Source organism: Octodon degus, unplaced genomic scaffold (assembly GCF_000260255.1).
Source record: "Octodon degus isolate 3935 unplaced genomic scaffold, OctDeg1.0 scaffold00122, whole genome shotgun sequence".
NCBI classification, from domain to species: Eukaryota; Metazoa; Chordata; class Mammalia; order Rodentia; family Octodontidae; genus Octodon; species Octodon degus.
The window spans coordinates 1,204,756-1,220,852 of NW_004524698.1; the positions used below are offsets into that span (position 1 = coordinate 1,204,756).

At 43.2% G+C, this 16,097-nt stretch overlaps 1 protein-coding gene across 2 annotated transcripts; it reads left to right on the plus strand.

The window, feature by feature from the left end:
* The first annotated feature begins 801 nt into the window (after positions 1-801).
* Rgcc (regulator of cell cycle) lies at positions 802-14,914 on the plus strand. 2 transcript variants are annotated; one of them, XM_004640261.3, is made up of 5 exons: positions 802-1,008; positions 1,469-1,654; positions 11,585-11,692; positions 13,253-13,315; positions 14,519-14,914. In XM_004640261.3, the coding sequence occupies exons 1-5, from the start codon at positions 960-962 to the stop codon at positions 14,524-14,526; spliced, it is 414 nt and encodes a 137-aa protein (XP_004640318.1). In that variant the 5' UTR covers positions 802-959; the 3' UTR covers positions 14,527-14,914. The 2 variants fall into 2 exon arrangements, with proteins under 2 accessions (XP_004640318.1, XP_023555902.1); XM_023700134.1 differs by lacking the exons at positions 13,253-13,315; positions 14,519-14,914 and adding an exon at positions 13,098-13,207.
* Positions 14,915-16,097: the final 1,183 nt, after the last annotated feature.

Sequence of the window (16,097 nt, forward strand, 5' to 3'; positions counted from 1 at the left end):
GCTAGGCTAGAGTTCTGCGGTACCCTGCCATTGCTTCCTTTAAATAGAGCCGCCAGGCGGAGACTAGCCAGGAGCTTTCTCATCCTTGATGGGTCCCCTTCCAGGCCAGGCCACTTGTTAGGCTGACTCATGAGTTTGGACCCTGTAAGGGGCATCTTGACTACAGTTTCTTCCCCTAATGGGATCCTCCTGAATGAAGTCAGAACTAGCAGAAAACCCGGGTCCAGGACCTCGCAGTGTGAGACCATAACAACCAAGAACTCTATTTACTTCCCCACCAGTCACCCTCCACAATCTTGAGCCTTGGGGAAATGAGGTGGGGGCCCACCCGACTGAGCTTCCCACGGCCACAGGCTCCTTATTTTATGCAGCAAGCAGGCGAGGCTCCGTATTTCCACGTCTACTTCACAGACGAGGAAACTGAGGCTCCCGTGGGCTCTGGACAATGCAAGCGCCAACGTTGAGCGAACACTCTGGGGCTCCGGTGCACACGCCAGACGTTTCCGGGAGTCGGGCTGTCCCGGCGCGAGGGGAAAGTAGAGGGTAAATATTTGCGACTGTAACTCGGGCTCCGGCGACTGACACGTCACTGCGGTTCGCAGGCGGGCGCGTGGCGAGGGCGGGAGCTTTGGCCAGGGACGTCCAGAGCGCAACTGGGTTGCACCGCCCACCTGGCTCTGGGGCTGGGGGACTCCGCGGCCCCGCCCCGAGCAGGACCGGCCCCGCCCCAACCTGACGGACCCCGCCCTCAGCCCGCCCCGGCTCCGCCCCTTGCTCCGGCGGCTATAAGTGAGAGGGCTGCAGAGCTCCAGGTCTCCGAGGGCGTGCGGGTCCCGAGTGGCTCAGTGTTGTGAGTGCTGCTTGGGTGCACGCGGAGGTCGAACTCCACTATCCGGCCTCGGCGCCAACGTCGACCCTGTCCTCGCTTACGCTTCACAAGGCTCGAGCGCAGCCACCTCATGAAGCCCCCTACGACGCAGGGCAGCCCCGCGGCCGCTGCGGCTGCAGGTGAGTGCAAGCGATTCAGGTTCTCCAAAGCCCGGCTTTGCAGGCGGGGGCCGAGAAGAGAGGCCCGTGGGGTCCTTTACACACCCGCCCTTCTGTCCTGGCGGGCGGGACCCTGCCCCTACTTCGCTCCAAGAGCGATGCAGGAGGCTCATCCTGACTCAGCCTCCCTCCTCCAGCCAGGTTCTCCCCACCCTCGCCCGGATTAGCGAGCGCGTGGGAAAGCGCGGGGCGTGTCGATTAGCACCTAGCTGGCTTCAGCCTCTCAGCCGAGGCTTGGTTTCTTATCTGTCCAGTGGGTTTGATCTAGATGCCCTGGGGAGGGCGGTTGAGATGACGGAGCCAGCTGTGGCTCACGCCCATCACACTCAACGTATTGTCCCCCGGACCGCGCGACTCGGGCCCAGGGAGCGGGGGCGCCTGAACCTCATCACTGAGCCCGCTGTCCCTGCCCTTGCCCCAGCCCCTGCCCTGGACTCTGCGGCCGCCGCGGACCTGACTGACGCGCTGTGCGAGTTTGACGCGGTGCTGGCTGACTTCGCGTCGCCCTTTCACCAGCGCCACTTCCACTATGAGGAGCATCTGGAGCGCATGAAGCGGCGGAGCAGCACTAGCGTCAGTGACAGCAGCGGCTTCAGCGACTCGGAGAGTAAGTGCGGCCGCTCCTCTCAGGCCTGCTACCTAGGGATCTGACCTCAGTTTGCTTGACTGGGGTCCCGGGTCCGTGCCTTGCCTAGAAAGCCTTCAGAACTGAGCCCCAGAGGACCCGGTGTGTGTCGCAACGCTGGAGCTACTAGTAGCTTTTGCTGAAAGAGCCAGATGGGACTCGTGAGACCTGTGTCAGGCCCTTCCATGCCTCCCCGCCTCTGCTTTTCTCTCCTCCAAGCTAAAACTTTCTAAAGTATGTGGAACAAGTGCCACTGAAGTGGGAGGGGCAGGTGGGGACATGAAAGCACACAGAGCTTAAACATTTGTGAAACCAGGAAAGGTTTCATAAACTGCTATTCTTGGATTTTTTTTTTTTTTTTTTTTTAAATAGCTCCTTGAGTTTTCTTCTGGCCGTGAGCTCCCAGACATGTTTCTCCATGGCATGCAACTTTGAAAGACTCCCTGGCACTGCAAAATTCAGAAACTGTTTAGAGTGCCTGTCTTCCTTCAGACAGGTCACTACCCAGGCTGGAGCTAAGCCAGAAAGCAGATGGCTTGAAGTCGCTTCCTGGTGAACATTCCCCCTGTGGGGATCACCACTAGATCTCTGTCTTAACCTTGTAAAGAGACAGCTTTTTTTTTTTTTTTTTTTTTTTTTGGTGGAACCAGGGATTGAACTCAGACCCTTGCCCTTGACAGGGAAGCGCTTATTCCACTGAGACAGCTTTTTTTTTTTTTTTTTTTTTCTAGAAACTTGAATGTCCTAGTAGATTATGGATACCTGTTTAGGTATTAAATACCAAATTTAGCAACTTTAAAATTATGGATTCCAAAACCATTTTAAAGTGAGTTTTAGGCTGAATGTGGTGGAACACAACTGTAGTCCCAAAACTCAGGAGGCTAAGGCAGGTGGGTCGCTGCAAGTTCGAGGCCAGCCTGGGCTACAAATTGAGTTCAAGGCCAGCCTGAGCTGCATAGTGAAGCCCTGTCTCAAAAAATAAAAATTAAAGTAAATTAAATTCTGTTTATTCTTGAGCCTTTAATACCTAGACGGATTATAGGCAGGTACCTTTTCAGCTTTTACTGCCCCTGAATGTAGTGTGAAAATGGGCTTTCCTTGTGGTTCTCTGGTTCTGCAGTCTCTGGAGCTCCTTTGTATTACTGTCCTTTCTGACAAGGGATAAGGGCCCTCATCACCCAGGTCGGAGTTTGAGTCAGAAACCTGAGTTTCAGTAGAGTTTTCCTAGCAGCCCTGGCAGAAGGTTGTGCTAGGCTGTAGCTTTTGAGGTGAAGAGGGGTGGAAGACTATGCTGTTAATTTTCCACTTAAAATTCTTTTTTTTCTTCTAATACTCTGGCTACTCATCTTTGGTGTCCAAGGGAAGTGTTAATATTTTGAAATGTGTCTCAATGCCTGTGGCCAACCTTAAGTGGGGCATGGAGTGAGTTATTCATCAAATACAAATTCTCTCCTCCATGGGAAGGAAAGCTGGTCATTGCTGTTCTGTAGTAAAGAACAGCTCCTTTCTGAACCAGAGCTCTATTCTGTTAGCCGATGGCCAGAGCTCACCCATTCATGGCTGATTGCAAGTTCTGCTGTAAGTGTAAGTGTAGTGCTTCCCACAAGACTAGTCAGAATAGTTTTGGCAGGAGTTGTGTGTGTCCAAAAGTCATTTCTTAAGGAAGCATACAATGTGTATCTTAATTGCTGCCAAGAATTGAGCACAGACATTTGTTAAACTCATATGCCCCTTTGATGTTTTTCTGTGGAGGAAAATGCTAGAGAGAGCAGCCTACTGAAATTTAGCTCTCTAAAAGGGAGCAACCTGGGTAATAATAGTAACAGCAGTTCACTTTTAGCAAGCTCTTACTAGGATTATTTATTAGCTCTTTCTATTGGCGATCTCTTTTCTGTTCTTTGTGATCTTTACCAGTTCCTTTAGTTAGGTAGCATTATCTGATAGCATTTTTCTGATAAAACCGAAGAATCATGGCACTGACTCTCCACTACTTTGTTCTATCACCATAGGTGGCTGGCTAGCAGGGGAGCTCACTCCTTAGGAAGAAGGAAGTCTTGTTAAACCCAAAGCATGTGTTGGCTTGTCAGCAGTAGTTTTGTTTAAGATCTCTTTGAGCTAGCAGGTTTCTTTGAGCTACCAGATATCTCAGTAGTGCCCAGGACTTGTAACATAGGAAGTGGACCAAAATAACAATTGCAGATTAACTTCACATTAGGAATAGGTTTCACATGGTCATTGATTAAAGTAGGGTTCTTCCTTTTGGATGGATTTGCCTTCCAATAAGTAATATCAGGCACCTTAGTGGGACAAATTTTTAAGTAAAGGGGGACTACAATTAGGAGCTAGGGAAGACTTCTTCATTCCTGATCCTCAGAGTGCTTTAGAAATTGTAAGTATCTTTGGTTTGAAGTAGTTTTAAAGACTATATATTTTTTAAAACTTTGGAAGTATAGCTTGATTTCTCAAATGTATTTTAATGAAATCTTTACTCATATGTTACAGATTGTAACTGATGCATTAATTTACGCTTTACTGATTGGTTTTAGGTATGATGAACTCGCGTCTCTGATGTTCTGGAGTTTCACATTTTTCTTTCTAGAAGGTAGTGTTTTGCTATTTAGTAGGAAAGGTCTGAGGCCTACTCTGTATGCTAAGGCTATGATATAATAGACGTTTTAGGGAATGAGGGACCAGTGTTTGCATTTGCAAGTGCTAAAACATCTGAAAATTGTTGCCTAGAGTATTCTGGTCTAGTTTCAGGAGAAAGGACCTTCTGAGCCTTGGGGGACCAGAATGACAGTGTGTTATAGCTGATATGCCTAGGACCCACTGATAGCAGAACTTGAACTCTTTCAAGCTATGAGAGGATGAGGCCAGTTAGGAGTCATAAGGATGCCTCATAGTACTTAAGAATTCCTGTGAACAATAGGTCTTATTCGGATGCCTGGTAAACTGTCCTGAAGAATAGAGCAATCATAGACGAGGACCTGGGGCCACAGTGGTAAAAATGAGAAACAGATTGCATTATTGTATCTTATTTTACTGAAGCTGTCAGAATTTAGATTTTGATGAAGAAAACTACTCCCCTCATCCCTGCCATCTCCTGTGGAAAAAAGGAAAGAGAACCAAGGCTTTCTGTCTCAGTAAATTACTATAGTTTGTTTGCCATAAATGTGTGGAATTGTTCTATATTTACCAGAGCTCTGGATGAGGTTTATGCTTGGTGGTTTTACTCCCTTCTGGAGTAGCACATGGTACTAACCCTAAATTACCTTTCTCCTACCCCATCCCCCAGAACTCAAAATCCATACCTGCCTTTTAAACAATTCTTTGCTTGTTTGAGTTTCTCAAGCTTTTTGATGCACTAGCAATTGTATATTTAATACACTTTCATTTCTTTTGGTAGTGTCTTAGAAACTTCAGTCCTAGAATTTGAGAATTTTGGTTTCAGTTCTGAATGTGGACTTTCCCTGGATGTTTCCAGTGGAGTTTTGAGATGCTGCTGAGGTAGGGCTTTAGAGCTGATTGAAATAGACATTATAAGTCCTTGAAATACTCAGCCTTCCCACCTTCTGAAGTGCTACAGACCTTCACTGTTGAGCCATATTAAGGACAGTCTACTAATAAGGGTACCCTTTGAGCCCTTATTAATAGCAGTATCTGGCATGGGATTGGATCAATAATACATGAATATGCTATCAGCCAATGACACACTGCTGTCATATTATCAGACCAAAAGCTGTCATCTTGCAAGGAATAGATCCAGTTCCAGGGAAGTGAAAGGCACAGGAAGTCAGGTCTTGCTCATCTTTTAATCTCCCACACCACTTCACATGAAATTCTGTTCACTGTGGATGCTTAATGGAAGTCCATGGGAAGCAGTTTCACTGGGGAAAGGTAAAGAGAGGTCTCGCATGGCTATCTAAACATAGCAGAAAACCAGGGCCTGGAATTATATTCATTTTATTTTCTATGATGAGTTTTTTTCTTCTGACCTACTACTCTCTATTTTGCTAAGGAATTTAGAAAAAAATCATCATCACTACACACAGAGTACCTAAGTGCATAGTGCACCATCACATGGCCTCTGTGTACATGCTGTCCAGAGTGGTATAGCTTTAGGGCTCTGGGGTTGCTTTTTTTGTTCTTTCTGCGAGTGAGTGGCATCAGTAGACTCTTATTATAAGAGTGTAGCTAAATAGGGTGGGTTTGGCTTTAGGATGCTGATAGTTCATTTCCTCTTAATACTTGAAAGTGGAGCATCACAGAATCTGGAGTTGGGTTAGCCCAGACTGTGTACCTCATGGAAAGAGATGGAAGTTACTGTGTGGCAATAAGCTAGCAGGGTGTGGGCTAATTGTGTGTGGGTGGGCGGTGGGAGGGGTCTGGAGAGTGGGTGAGGAGAGGGGAAGTGAGCATATGCTATGCTGACGTGCCTGTGTGCATGTTTATATATAGAACTGGTGTAACTTGAATTTTTTTCCCCCCCTTTGGCCCTCATTGTGGAAGTACCATGAGTTCATAGGTAATAAAAGGAACTGCTAACCATTTTGATAGTCTAACTTACCACTGAATTTATTAGTCAAGAAAAAGTCAGTTGTCTTGAATTTAGAGAAAGAACTTAGATCATGGTTTTAAGCATGTGGATCAGACTCTGAAGGATTAGAAGCAAGCTAGGGCCTTTTTCTGAGTCTCTGGCTCTTGTTCCCCAAGACACCTGCATTGCCTTGAGCTTCATCTGAATCCCCAGTGGATGCCCTCTTTTCTACCATCTTCTTTTTTAAAATATGTTTTTATTTTTTTAAATTTTTTATTCATTTTAAAGAGAAAAAATAGCAATGAAACAGTTTCAAAACAGGTTAGTAGGACAGTTATAATAATTAATACATTGCATATTGTTGTCTTCATAGTAGTTATTCAGAGGACAAGATGTAGACATGATTCATGTCTAAACAATATTAGTACAAACCTTTCTTCTCATTGAACTAAGAGAAAGTAGCTGTATATCTATCCTACCTATTTTGCATATACAAAAATATTTTTTTTCACTACAAAATGTTCCTTCATTTTATCCCCCATTTTTGCTTTGTTTTGTCAGAGATGGGTATTCTATTGCTGTACCATCTCTTTTATAATGGCCTATTCCATGTTGAAATACTTTCTTCCCCAAACACTCAATCTTTGGTCTACTTGCTTGGAAGGTGAATTCATTGTGGTCATCCTCTCCCCCAAAGCATAATAATGTGTAGCTACAAAATTGCTGGCATTAGAGCAGAACAGAGTTGAAGTCCAAAGTCAGGAGAAGCACTACAGGGGTGCATGTAGGCGGGGGTGGAGTGAGGCGTGGCTCCCAAGTGCCAGCCGTCATGGGAGATAAAGACCAAAGTGGTAGCCCCGAGTTCTGGGCCAGTGAGTTTTGGAGCTGAAACTCTGGTTAGAAATGGGGTGAAGTTCTTGAATTTTTTCAGAGCCAATGATAATATGCCAAGGGCCTCATGTCATCTGGCTTGTGCTCAGCTCTCCTGGAACCCTCTGTGTTTTCCTTGACCCTAAGACTTACTTCTCCCCAAAAGTTTCTCATGTGTATTATGGTGAGTACCCTGTTCATTGCAGTGATAAATACTAATGCTTCTGCGTAGGTCTGTAATGGGTGCAGCCACTTTCCTGTGTATGGGTCTCAGCTATTCTTCTCTCATTGCTGGGACAAATACCCAACACCCAAAATGAAGGAAGAAAAGGTTTATTTAGCTCACAGTTACTGGAGGTTTCAATCCATAATCAGCTGGCTCCAAGGCAGGGTGGCACATGGCAGAGAGCAACCTTTCATGGTGGTTACAAAGAGCAGAGAGTGAATGGGAGAAGTAGCAGCAACAAATGGCAACAGAGAGCAAGTCTATCTCTCTTAAATTGCATTCAAACTATCAGCTCCAGGCTGGGGGAAGTACTCACACCCATCATCCCAGCAGCACTAAGGCCCATAATCCCAGCTTTGATCATAAATTAATCTCAAGCTCTAGAGGTCCCTGCCCCATGACTGCTCAAGGCTTTGGGGGGACAACTAGACACAAACTGTAACAATGGAGGACTATCTTCTAGACTTGAGCTCAGCTGACAAATCAAGAAAGGCTTGGAGGGCTTTCCAAGTCAAGTTTGGGAGAGGTCACCAGTGTCTTGAGAAATTAATACATGGCCACAAAAGTGTCCCGTGGTCATGTAGAATTGGGAAATAGGGCCAAACTGGTTTGTCACAAGACTTCTCAGGGATGTTAAAAATGGAAATGATCAAAGGTGCTTAATTGCTTCAGGAACTTAGTTGATGATGATGCTCTTCATCATCATTCTCTTCATCAAAAAGATGAGTCTTTTTTGGGGGGCAATTGTAAGCATAAGGCACAGTGTTCTGGCTCTCAGTAGGTGTTCATCATTAAAGCTCTGAAATGATTATGGTCTTTTTATATGACCTGAGCTGGACCCCTTGAAGAAAGAATAGATTGTGAAGTTGAGTCACAAAGATCTTCTGGGCATGTTTGGGAAAATGGCCTATTTAGACAGGTGGAAAGAGACAGAACAAGATGGTAGCCTAGTCACTTGGTAGAAGAGGGAGGAAAGAAATCCAGCTAAGATGCCTGAGTATAGTAACCTTTTAGTAAAGAAGGTGAATTAGTTCCAGACTAAAAGCCTTTCTGAAACACTAATTCTTTTTATACCCACCATGTCTTCTGTAACTGACTCAGTTCACTTTGACTTATGAGAACCAAAGCAGATTTTTTTTCTCCCCTGAGCTGAAGAGAATTAGCTTAGAGTAAAGGAATCCTGAAGGAAATAAGCAGCCCAGCAAGGCCCTCAGCGTTCAACCACTCCCCTCACTTGGAGTCTGTCCAGAGCTTGTATCTACTACAGCCTAGGCTGGGTTTTGTGTTCTGCATGAACCAGGAGGCTGTTCCATTGTGACCACATTGGCCACATCCTGCTTCTACTGCCTGCTCTGCCTCTGAGCCCTCTGACGTGGTGTTGCTCTCTACATGTCACCACCCTCAGTAGGGCTGGCAGTAGGCTGATGGGGGCTGGTTTCCTTCTCCTCAGCAGAGCCTAGAGAGGTAGAATCTCAGTGCTCCAAGGCTGAAGGGATTTTTAAGGATTGTTAAATCCTACTTTCCATTTTTATTGAGGGATAAATAAACTTTCTTCAAAAGTTTCTCATGTGTATTATGGTGAGTACCCTGTTCATTGCAGTGATAAATACTAATGCTTCTGCGTAGGTCTGCAATGGGTGCAGCCACTTTCCTGTGTATGGGTCTCAGTTATTCTTCTCTCATTGCTGGGACAAATACCCAACACCCAAAATGAAGGAAGAAAAGATATACAGTAGATATACAGCTACTTTCTCTTAGCTCAATGAGAAGAAAGGTTTGCACTAATATTGTTTAGACAAGAATCATGTCTACATCTTGTCCTCTGAATAACTACTATGAAGACAACAATATGCAATGTATTAATTATTATAACTGTCCTACTAACCTGTTTTGAAACTGTTTCATTGCTATTTTTTCTCTTTAAAATGAATAAAAAATTTAAAAAAATAAAAACATATTTTAATTGGAGGGCTTTCCAAGTCAAGTTTGGGAGAGGTCACCAGTGTCTTGAGAAATTAATACATGGCCACAAAATTGTCCCATGATCATGTAAAATTGGGAAATAGGGCCAAACTGGTTTGTCACAAGACTTCTCAGGGATGTTAAAAATGGAAATGATCAAAGGTGCTTAATTGCTTCAGGAACTTAGTTGATGATGATGCTCTTCATCATCATTCTCTTCATCAAAAAGATGAGTCTTTTTTGGGGGGCAATTGTAAGCATAAGGCTCAGTGTTCTGTCTCTCAGTAGGTGTTCATCATTAAAGCTCTGAAATGATTATGGTCTTTTTATATGACCTGAGCTAGACTCCTTGAAGAAAGAATAGATTGTGAAGTTGAGTCACAAAGATCTTCTGGGCATGTTTGGGAAAATGGCCTATTTAGACAGGTGGAAAGAGACAGAACAAGATGGTAGCCTGGTCACTTGGTAGAAGAAGGAGGAAAGAAATCCAGCTAAGATGCCTGAGTATAGTAACCTTTTAGTAAAGAAGGTGAATTAGTTCCAGACTAAAAGCCTTTCTGAAACACTAATTCTTTTTATACCCACCATGTCTTCTGTAACTGACTCAGTTCACTTTGACTGAGTATGGATTGAAACTTCCACTTTGGTCTTTATCTCCCATGACGGCTGGCACTTGGGAGCCACGCCTCACTCCACTCCCGCCTACATGCACCCCTGTAGTGCTTCTCCTGACTTTGGACTTCAACTCTGTTCTGCTCTAATGCCAGCAATTTTGTAGCTACACATTATTATGCTTTGGGGGAGAGGATGACCACAATGAATTCACCTTCCAAGCAAGTAGACCAAAGATTGAGTGTTTGGGGAAGTGTATTTATCACTGCAATGAACAGGGTACTCACCATAAATACACATAAGAAACTTTTGAAGAAAAACTGCCTTGCTCAAGGGCACTTACTCCTGGGCCTCCTGTAACCCTGCTTCTGGAGGGATGAGAATAGGAGTGGTGAAATCCTTCACGTGTCTGTTGTAAATGGACTATCTTCTGTTTTTACTTTAGCCTGTCCCTAGACTGTAAGATCTTGGGAGAAATTCATGATAAAGATTTTCTCATGAGCAGGGAGATGATGATAATGATGGTGATGGTGGTGTGTGTGTGTGTGTGTGTGTGTGTGTGTGTGTGCGTGCGTGCACGCGTGTGCATGCATGTGTGTGTTATTAAATCTAGGGTCTTCACTGAGCTACATCTGTAGTTCTTTTTAATTTCTTTCTTATTTTGAGAAAGGGTCTCACTATATCAGTAAATTGTCCACACTGAGTTAGAACTTTCAGTCTTTTTTTTTGAGGCAGGCTCTTACTATGCAGTTCAGGCTGCCCTACTCTCACTCTATAGCCCAGGGTAGCCTTAAGCTTATGGAAATCATCCTGACTCAGCCTCCTCAGTGCTGAGATTACAGGCATATACCATCATACCTAAATTTACAGTCTTTCTGCCTTAACCTCCCAGGTGCCACCATGCCTGGCTGAGAGAGAAGGTTATTACATCATGGGGCCCAACGTTGTGCTTATAGGGAATTCAGGGGGCAGAGGGACATTTTTTCATGGCTTGATCATTGGGTTTGACATTTGATCAGTAGTTTCTGTGTGCCAATAGAGGTCTGGTCTTTATGATTCCATCATAGTTTTTAAGCAAGGGTTTTTGTTGTGCTTGACTGGAGACGCATGCTCACATGTACACCTGCCTTTTCCCCTCCCTTAAATCATTTTAGGGCATAAATATAAATCCTGGAAACCTGCCTATTTTCTATAGATTTGACACTTTTGTTCCTTTTGAAGATAAACTGCTTGTCTCTGTTACTCTTCTCTTGTTGCTGGGACAATACCCGACACCCAAAATGAAGGAAGAAAAGGTTTATTTAGCTCACAGTTGCTGTAGATTTCAGTCCTTACTCAGCTGGCTCCAAGGCACGGTGGCACAGGCAGAGAGATCCAGTCATGATGGTGGCAAAGAGCAGAGAGCAAAATGGAGGAGTAACAGCAGCAACGGCAACAGAGAGGAAGTCTGTCTCCCTTAAATTGCATTCAGGCTATCCGCTCCAGGTTGGAGGAAGTACACCCATAATCCCACAAGTACTAAAACCCATAATCCTAGTAGATTATGAGTTAATCTCAAACTCTAGAGGTCCCCACCCCATGAGTGCACGAGGCTTTGGGGGGACAACTAGACACAAACCATAACATTGCTTGTGACTAGGTAATAGACTGGTGAGTCTACAGTTTGATGACTGCCTTCTAATGAGTATGATTTCTTTTCTGCAAGGTGCAGATTCACTTTACAGAAACAGCTTCAGCTTCAGTGATGAAAAACTGAATTCTCCAACAGACTCTGCCCCAGCTGAACTCTCTCCTTCCATCACCCCTCGGAAAGGTAAGTTCATTAGTTGGAGTGTGGGTTTTTCTGCTTTTATATTTCCCTCTCCTCACCCCTTCTGTCTTTCCTTTATCCCCAGCCAGTCTTTCCTAAATGTGCAAGCAGGCACATAAGGCTAATGTCTTAGTAGAGGAGAATATGAACTGGAATTTGTTATTTCTCAGAGTTTTGATTGGTGTTAGAACAAGATCAGATTCTTTGAGATGGAACACCTGACTTCACAGGGGAAAAGACAACTTGTGAATTCTAGACTGTTCTCTCATGTGGTATAAATGAGGCTGTAACAAATGATGACTTTTTACTAGGTTCCTACCAGACTAGTTGGTTCTAGAATTTAAAACTCAGAAGTTTGGCTTTGTAAAAAGAAGGATTGTTTTTTATCATATTAGGTATTTAACCAGTACTTTCAGATGACCAACTAGGAAAAGAGTTGTCACACTATCCAAAATAGCAGCCTGGTGCTACTGTGATTATTAATAAAGCTATAAAGTTTTTAAGGATGCATGAGGCATTTCTTATTTTTTGGAACTGGTGAAGTGTCTCCAGCTAGAGCTCTCAGTGTTCTCTTACACTGGACAAGTGCCCTCTTGAAAACAAAAGGAAGTCCCCCCCCACCCCCCAATGAAAGTCATACTTGCTGAAAATAGTTGTGGATGTGGAATGTTCTAAAAATGGAACACACTTAAAAACAAAACTATGAAGATTCCATTACTTTTTCAATCTGGCTTTAAGACTGAACTTCTCTCCTTTTGAAAGAGGTATTTTAAAATTCTCTCCTTAACCCAGCAACATTAGCTGCCACTGGGGACTCTGCCATTGTCCAGCCTTCACTCTGTAATTGATCTGTGAAATTCAGAGACAAGAGCAGTCTAGAAGGTGGCTTAAATTGTGCCTAGATTCTCTACCTGATCCTCTTGCAATTAAAGGGAAAAAAATAGCCCCTCAGTAGCAAATTGACTTGAAAAACTAGGAACAATGAATTATTTGTAGCCAGCAGAGGGTATATAATAAAAATATCCAGCAGTACATTTTCAGGGAGGGCTCAAATGATAAATACAACAGAACCAAGTGAAATATATAGATAAGGTCTATATACCTCAGACTATAGAGAGAACAATATCTAAATATGAACTCAATGTCTTGTACTGGCATTCAGATAGGACGATGGGATAAGGAGCAATAATAGTTTTTTGTACATTTCATGCTGGAAGACTTCTGAGGACTGCAGTATTGCCTCGGGGCAGTTACACAAGCAAAACTGCATCAAAAGGCAAGGGTTGCAGCAACTATATTCTGGGCTGGTATAGGACACATGTCAGTAAATTTTTGAAGATAGATATAAAATAAAAAGAATCCATTTCATAATCCTGGAAATTGCATTATCCTTCAAAACTGGACATAGGAGCATCTTTAATATGGAAACCAAAAGGAGAAGCAAGAAATATCATGTTTAGGTACAAATTGCCTATGATGAATGTTATCAATGTATATATCTAAAATGTACTGATAAAATATAAATTAAAAAAATATGGAAACCAAGCTCTGTTTGTTTTACAGCTAAATTAGGAGACACGAAAGAGCTAGAAGACTTTATTGCTGATCTTGACAGAACATTAGCAAGTGAGTACATGCTTTGTATTAAAAAAAAAAATCAAAGAAGAAACTAACTGACACTTTTGATAAAGTGCTGCAATGTTTACCAGCTTGGCTGCTGGCAGGAAGTTACATCATAAGACTTCTTTAGGTTTAGAAATAGGACCCTGGCAGCTTAGAAAGATTTTCTTAGGATAAGCTTGCATGAAAGTAGCCTGTGTTTGGTGAGAACAGGTCACCAGCGAACAATGGTTTCTTGTTTGGGAAATGGAAAATGAGCAGGACTGGAGCATTACCTCCCTCGCAGCCTGCCAGGTTTCTCAGAGAAGAAATGGTCTGATCAGTCACACAAGCATTACTCCAGAAAGCTGGAGGCTTCCATCCCAGGGTCCAGGGTCATTTTTCCATGTTTCCACGGGTCTCGGTGAAGTCTAAAAGTTGAGTACAGAGAAGGAACTGGCTCGAGGAGATCAAGTCTGCTGCCAGATGACCTGAATGAAGCACACGACACTTGCCTCTCAAGGAGTTACACTAATGATAACTCATTTTTTATGACTAAAGATACTGGAATTTGAAGACATCAGATCATAACTGCAGCAGGGAGGTTTAGAGGGAGGGACTGTCACAATCTTTCTGCACACATATACACATATTAATTTGAAAGAATAAGTTTGCTAGAGCTAGGAGAACCAATCAATATAAGCTTCCAGAACGAGGTTCTGCAAATGGTTTTATGACATCTGGGTCTTGTTCAGTTATGCAGTGGACCTCAGAGAACCTTGTTATAGTCTTTTAATTTTTTTAATGAAAGAGTTAATTTTCTTTAAGAGTCTATGCTATGCCCTACTAAATGGCCATGTAGATTAGATCAGAACAGACAGAGCTAAATACCAGGTAGAAAATCTTTGCACCATCTATTTATTTGAAGATTTTATTGCTCCTTTCCTTATAGGCTGCACCATCATACATCAGAGAACCTAGACCTGTTGTGACAGAGATTATGATAACTGCATCACAATTTGTATCAGGCCCATTAAACAAGCCTGTCTTCTTCATGGAAATTACAGCTGGCTACCCAGTCATTCCAGTTGGCCAGTTAGCCAGACATATTACGTGGGAAGCTTGCCATTTAGTTTGGTGCTTTGATGCCAGTCTGAGACTCTGATGTGGTTAAGCCTAGGAATTGTGAACTTCTGTGAGTAACTAACCTTACCCATCTCCTTTTTACAGGCATGTGAAGTAAGGAATTATAGGTCCTTTTATCATATGAAAGGAGTTTCAAAAAGCTCCAAGGACCTGCAAACATCAGCTACTGGAAAATCAGCTGCTGCCAGAGGGGACAGAGATGAACACTTACCACCAGGCTATGCTTAGGCCCACCCTAAGATTAGCTCTCAGGCCTCCCTCTGGGCAATTCAAACAGTGAAACTGACTTTGTTTACCTACCTGCAACATATTAGAACAGATGATCTATGCTAATGTATTTTTCTCTTAAAACAGCTTTTCTGTAATTTAAAGTGCTTTTATGAAAATATTTGTAATTAATTATATATAGTTTGAAATAGTAATATGCTTTCCCCATTATAATATATTTTTGTATACAAATAAAATTTGAACTGGAACCTATATTTTATAAGCTTCCTTTTCTTCGTTTCTCTCAGTATAATTCTATTTAGTAATATCCTAGTGGGAACCAGCATCTGGGCTCCTAACAAAGACCCTTGGGTGCCACTGGATTACACTATACAGGGAGATGATAAACTTCAGAATGCTTGGCTTTGAGATTGTTCAGTGCTGCCAAGGGCCATTCTGACAGAGGGCTCATGGGAAATTTTAATGTGAGGATTGTGGTCTTAATGGATGTTAGCTTTTTTTTCTGCCCCACCCACCTTGTCCTATTATTGCACCTTTGCAAGTATGTAGACTCTTTCTTTGAATTAAAGAAAATAACATTGTACTCAAACTCCAGAATTTAAACAGAAGGGAAAGCTGTGGCTGCTGGAGGCCTTCAAAATGAAACTTTTTCTAAGGGTAGGCTAAGCAAGATTTAGTGGTGCTGCCTTGAGGCTGGTGCCAGGCAACTTCGTAGCCAGAGTGCTCAGATGCAATGGGGAAACTTTGTGCACAAATGTGCTTGCAGATGTGTGCCACCACACCATGCTGGGGAGAGGCATACAATGGGAAAGCTCATGATTTTGTTTATGCTTTTCTATCTTTAGAATCTTCTAAAAGTAAGCAGGCATTACTTTCATAAACAGGACGAAAATTGGGCAAGGTGGTGCATGCAGGCAATACTAGCACTCTCAAGGGCTATGGTAGGAGCCAGACTGTAAATTCTACCAGATCCTGGTGTGAACAAACCTACGGCAAGGCCAGTCTGACAAACAGCTTGTTCTATTATGTCAGTACATACAACTTTTGGCAACGACCTTGTTCCTGGTTTATGTTTTTACTATTCTGTCACTATTGAAGAGGCCACGTCTACTTATAAAAAGTGCTGTGAAAGAGTATGCTGTGTTACCTTGCAGCAGTCTCATGCATCCAGTGTTTATGTCTCTTGATTGTATCAAGGGGCTGCACTCAGTGACTAACCTGTCTAGGTTTCTGTAAGGCTACACTATGATGGTCACACAATGAGGAATCTGATGCATTTCGCAGAATGTTAGCCCTTTGGTACATGACACAGGATTGTTTTCTGGGTACTGTATTCATGTATCTTTCATGCTCTGAAATTTTGAAGGTTAATTCAAAATAGTATGTAATAGAATATTCAAGAAAAGAAATAACTACTCAACATCAGATTTCTTTC

Bases quoted from the DNA above. Each gene is read 5' to 3' on its own strand.
- Rgcc (XM_023700134.1), top strand. From the start codon at position 960: ATGAAGCCCCCTACGACGCAGGGCAGCCCCGCGGCCGCTGCGGCTGCA. The intron at 1,009-1,468 runs GTGAGTGCAAGC...CCCTTGCCCCAG, and splicing joins CGCGGCCGCTGCGGCTGCAG to CCCCTGCCCTGGACTCTGCG. The intron at 1,655-11,584 runs GTAAGTGCGGCC...CTTTTCTGCAAG, and splicing joins CGGCTTCAGCGACTCGGAGA to GTGCAGATTCACTTTACAGA.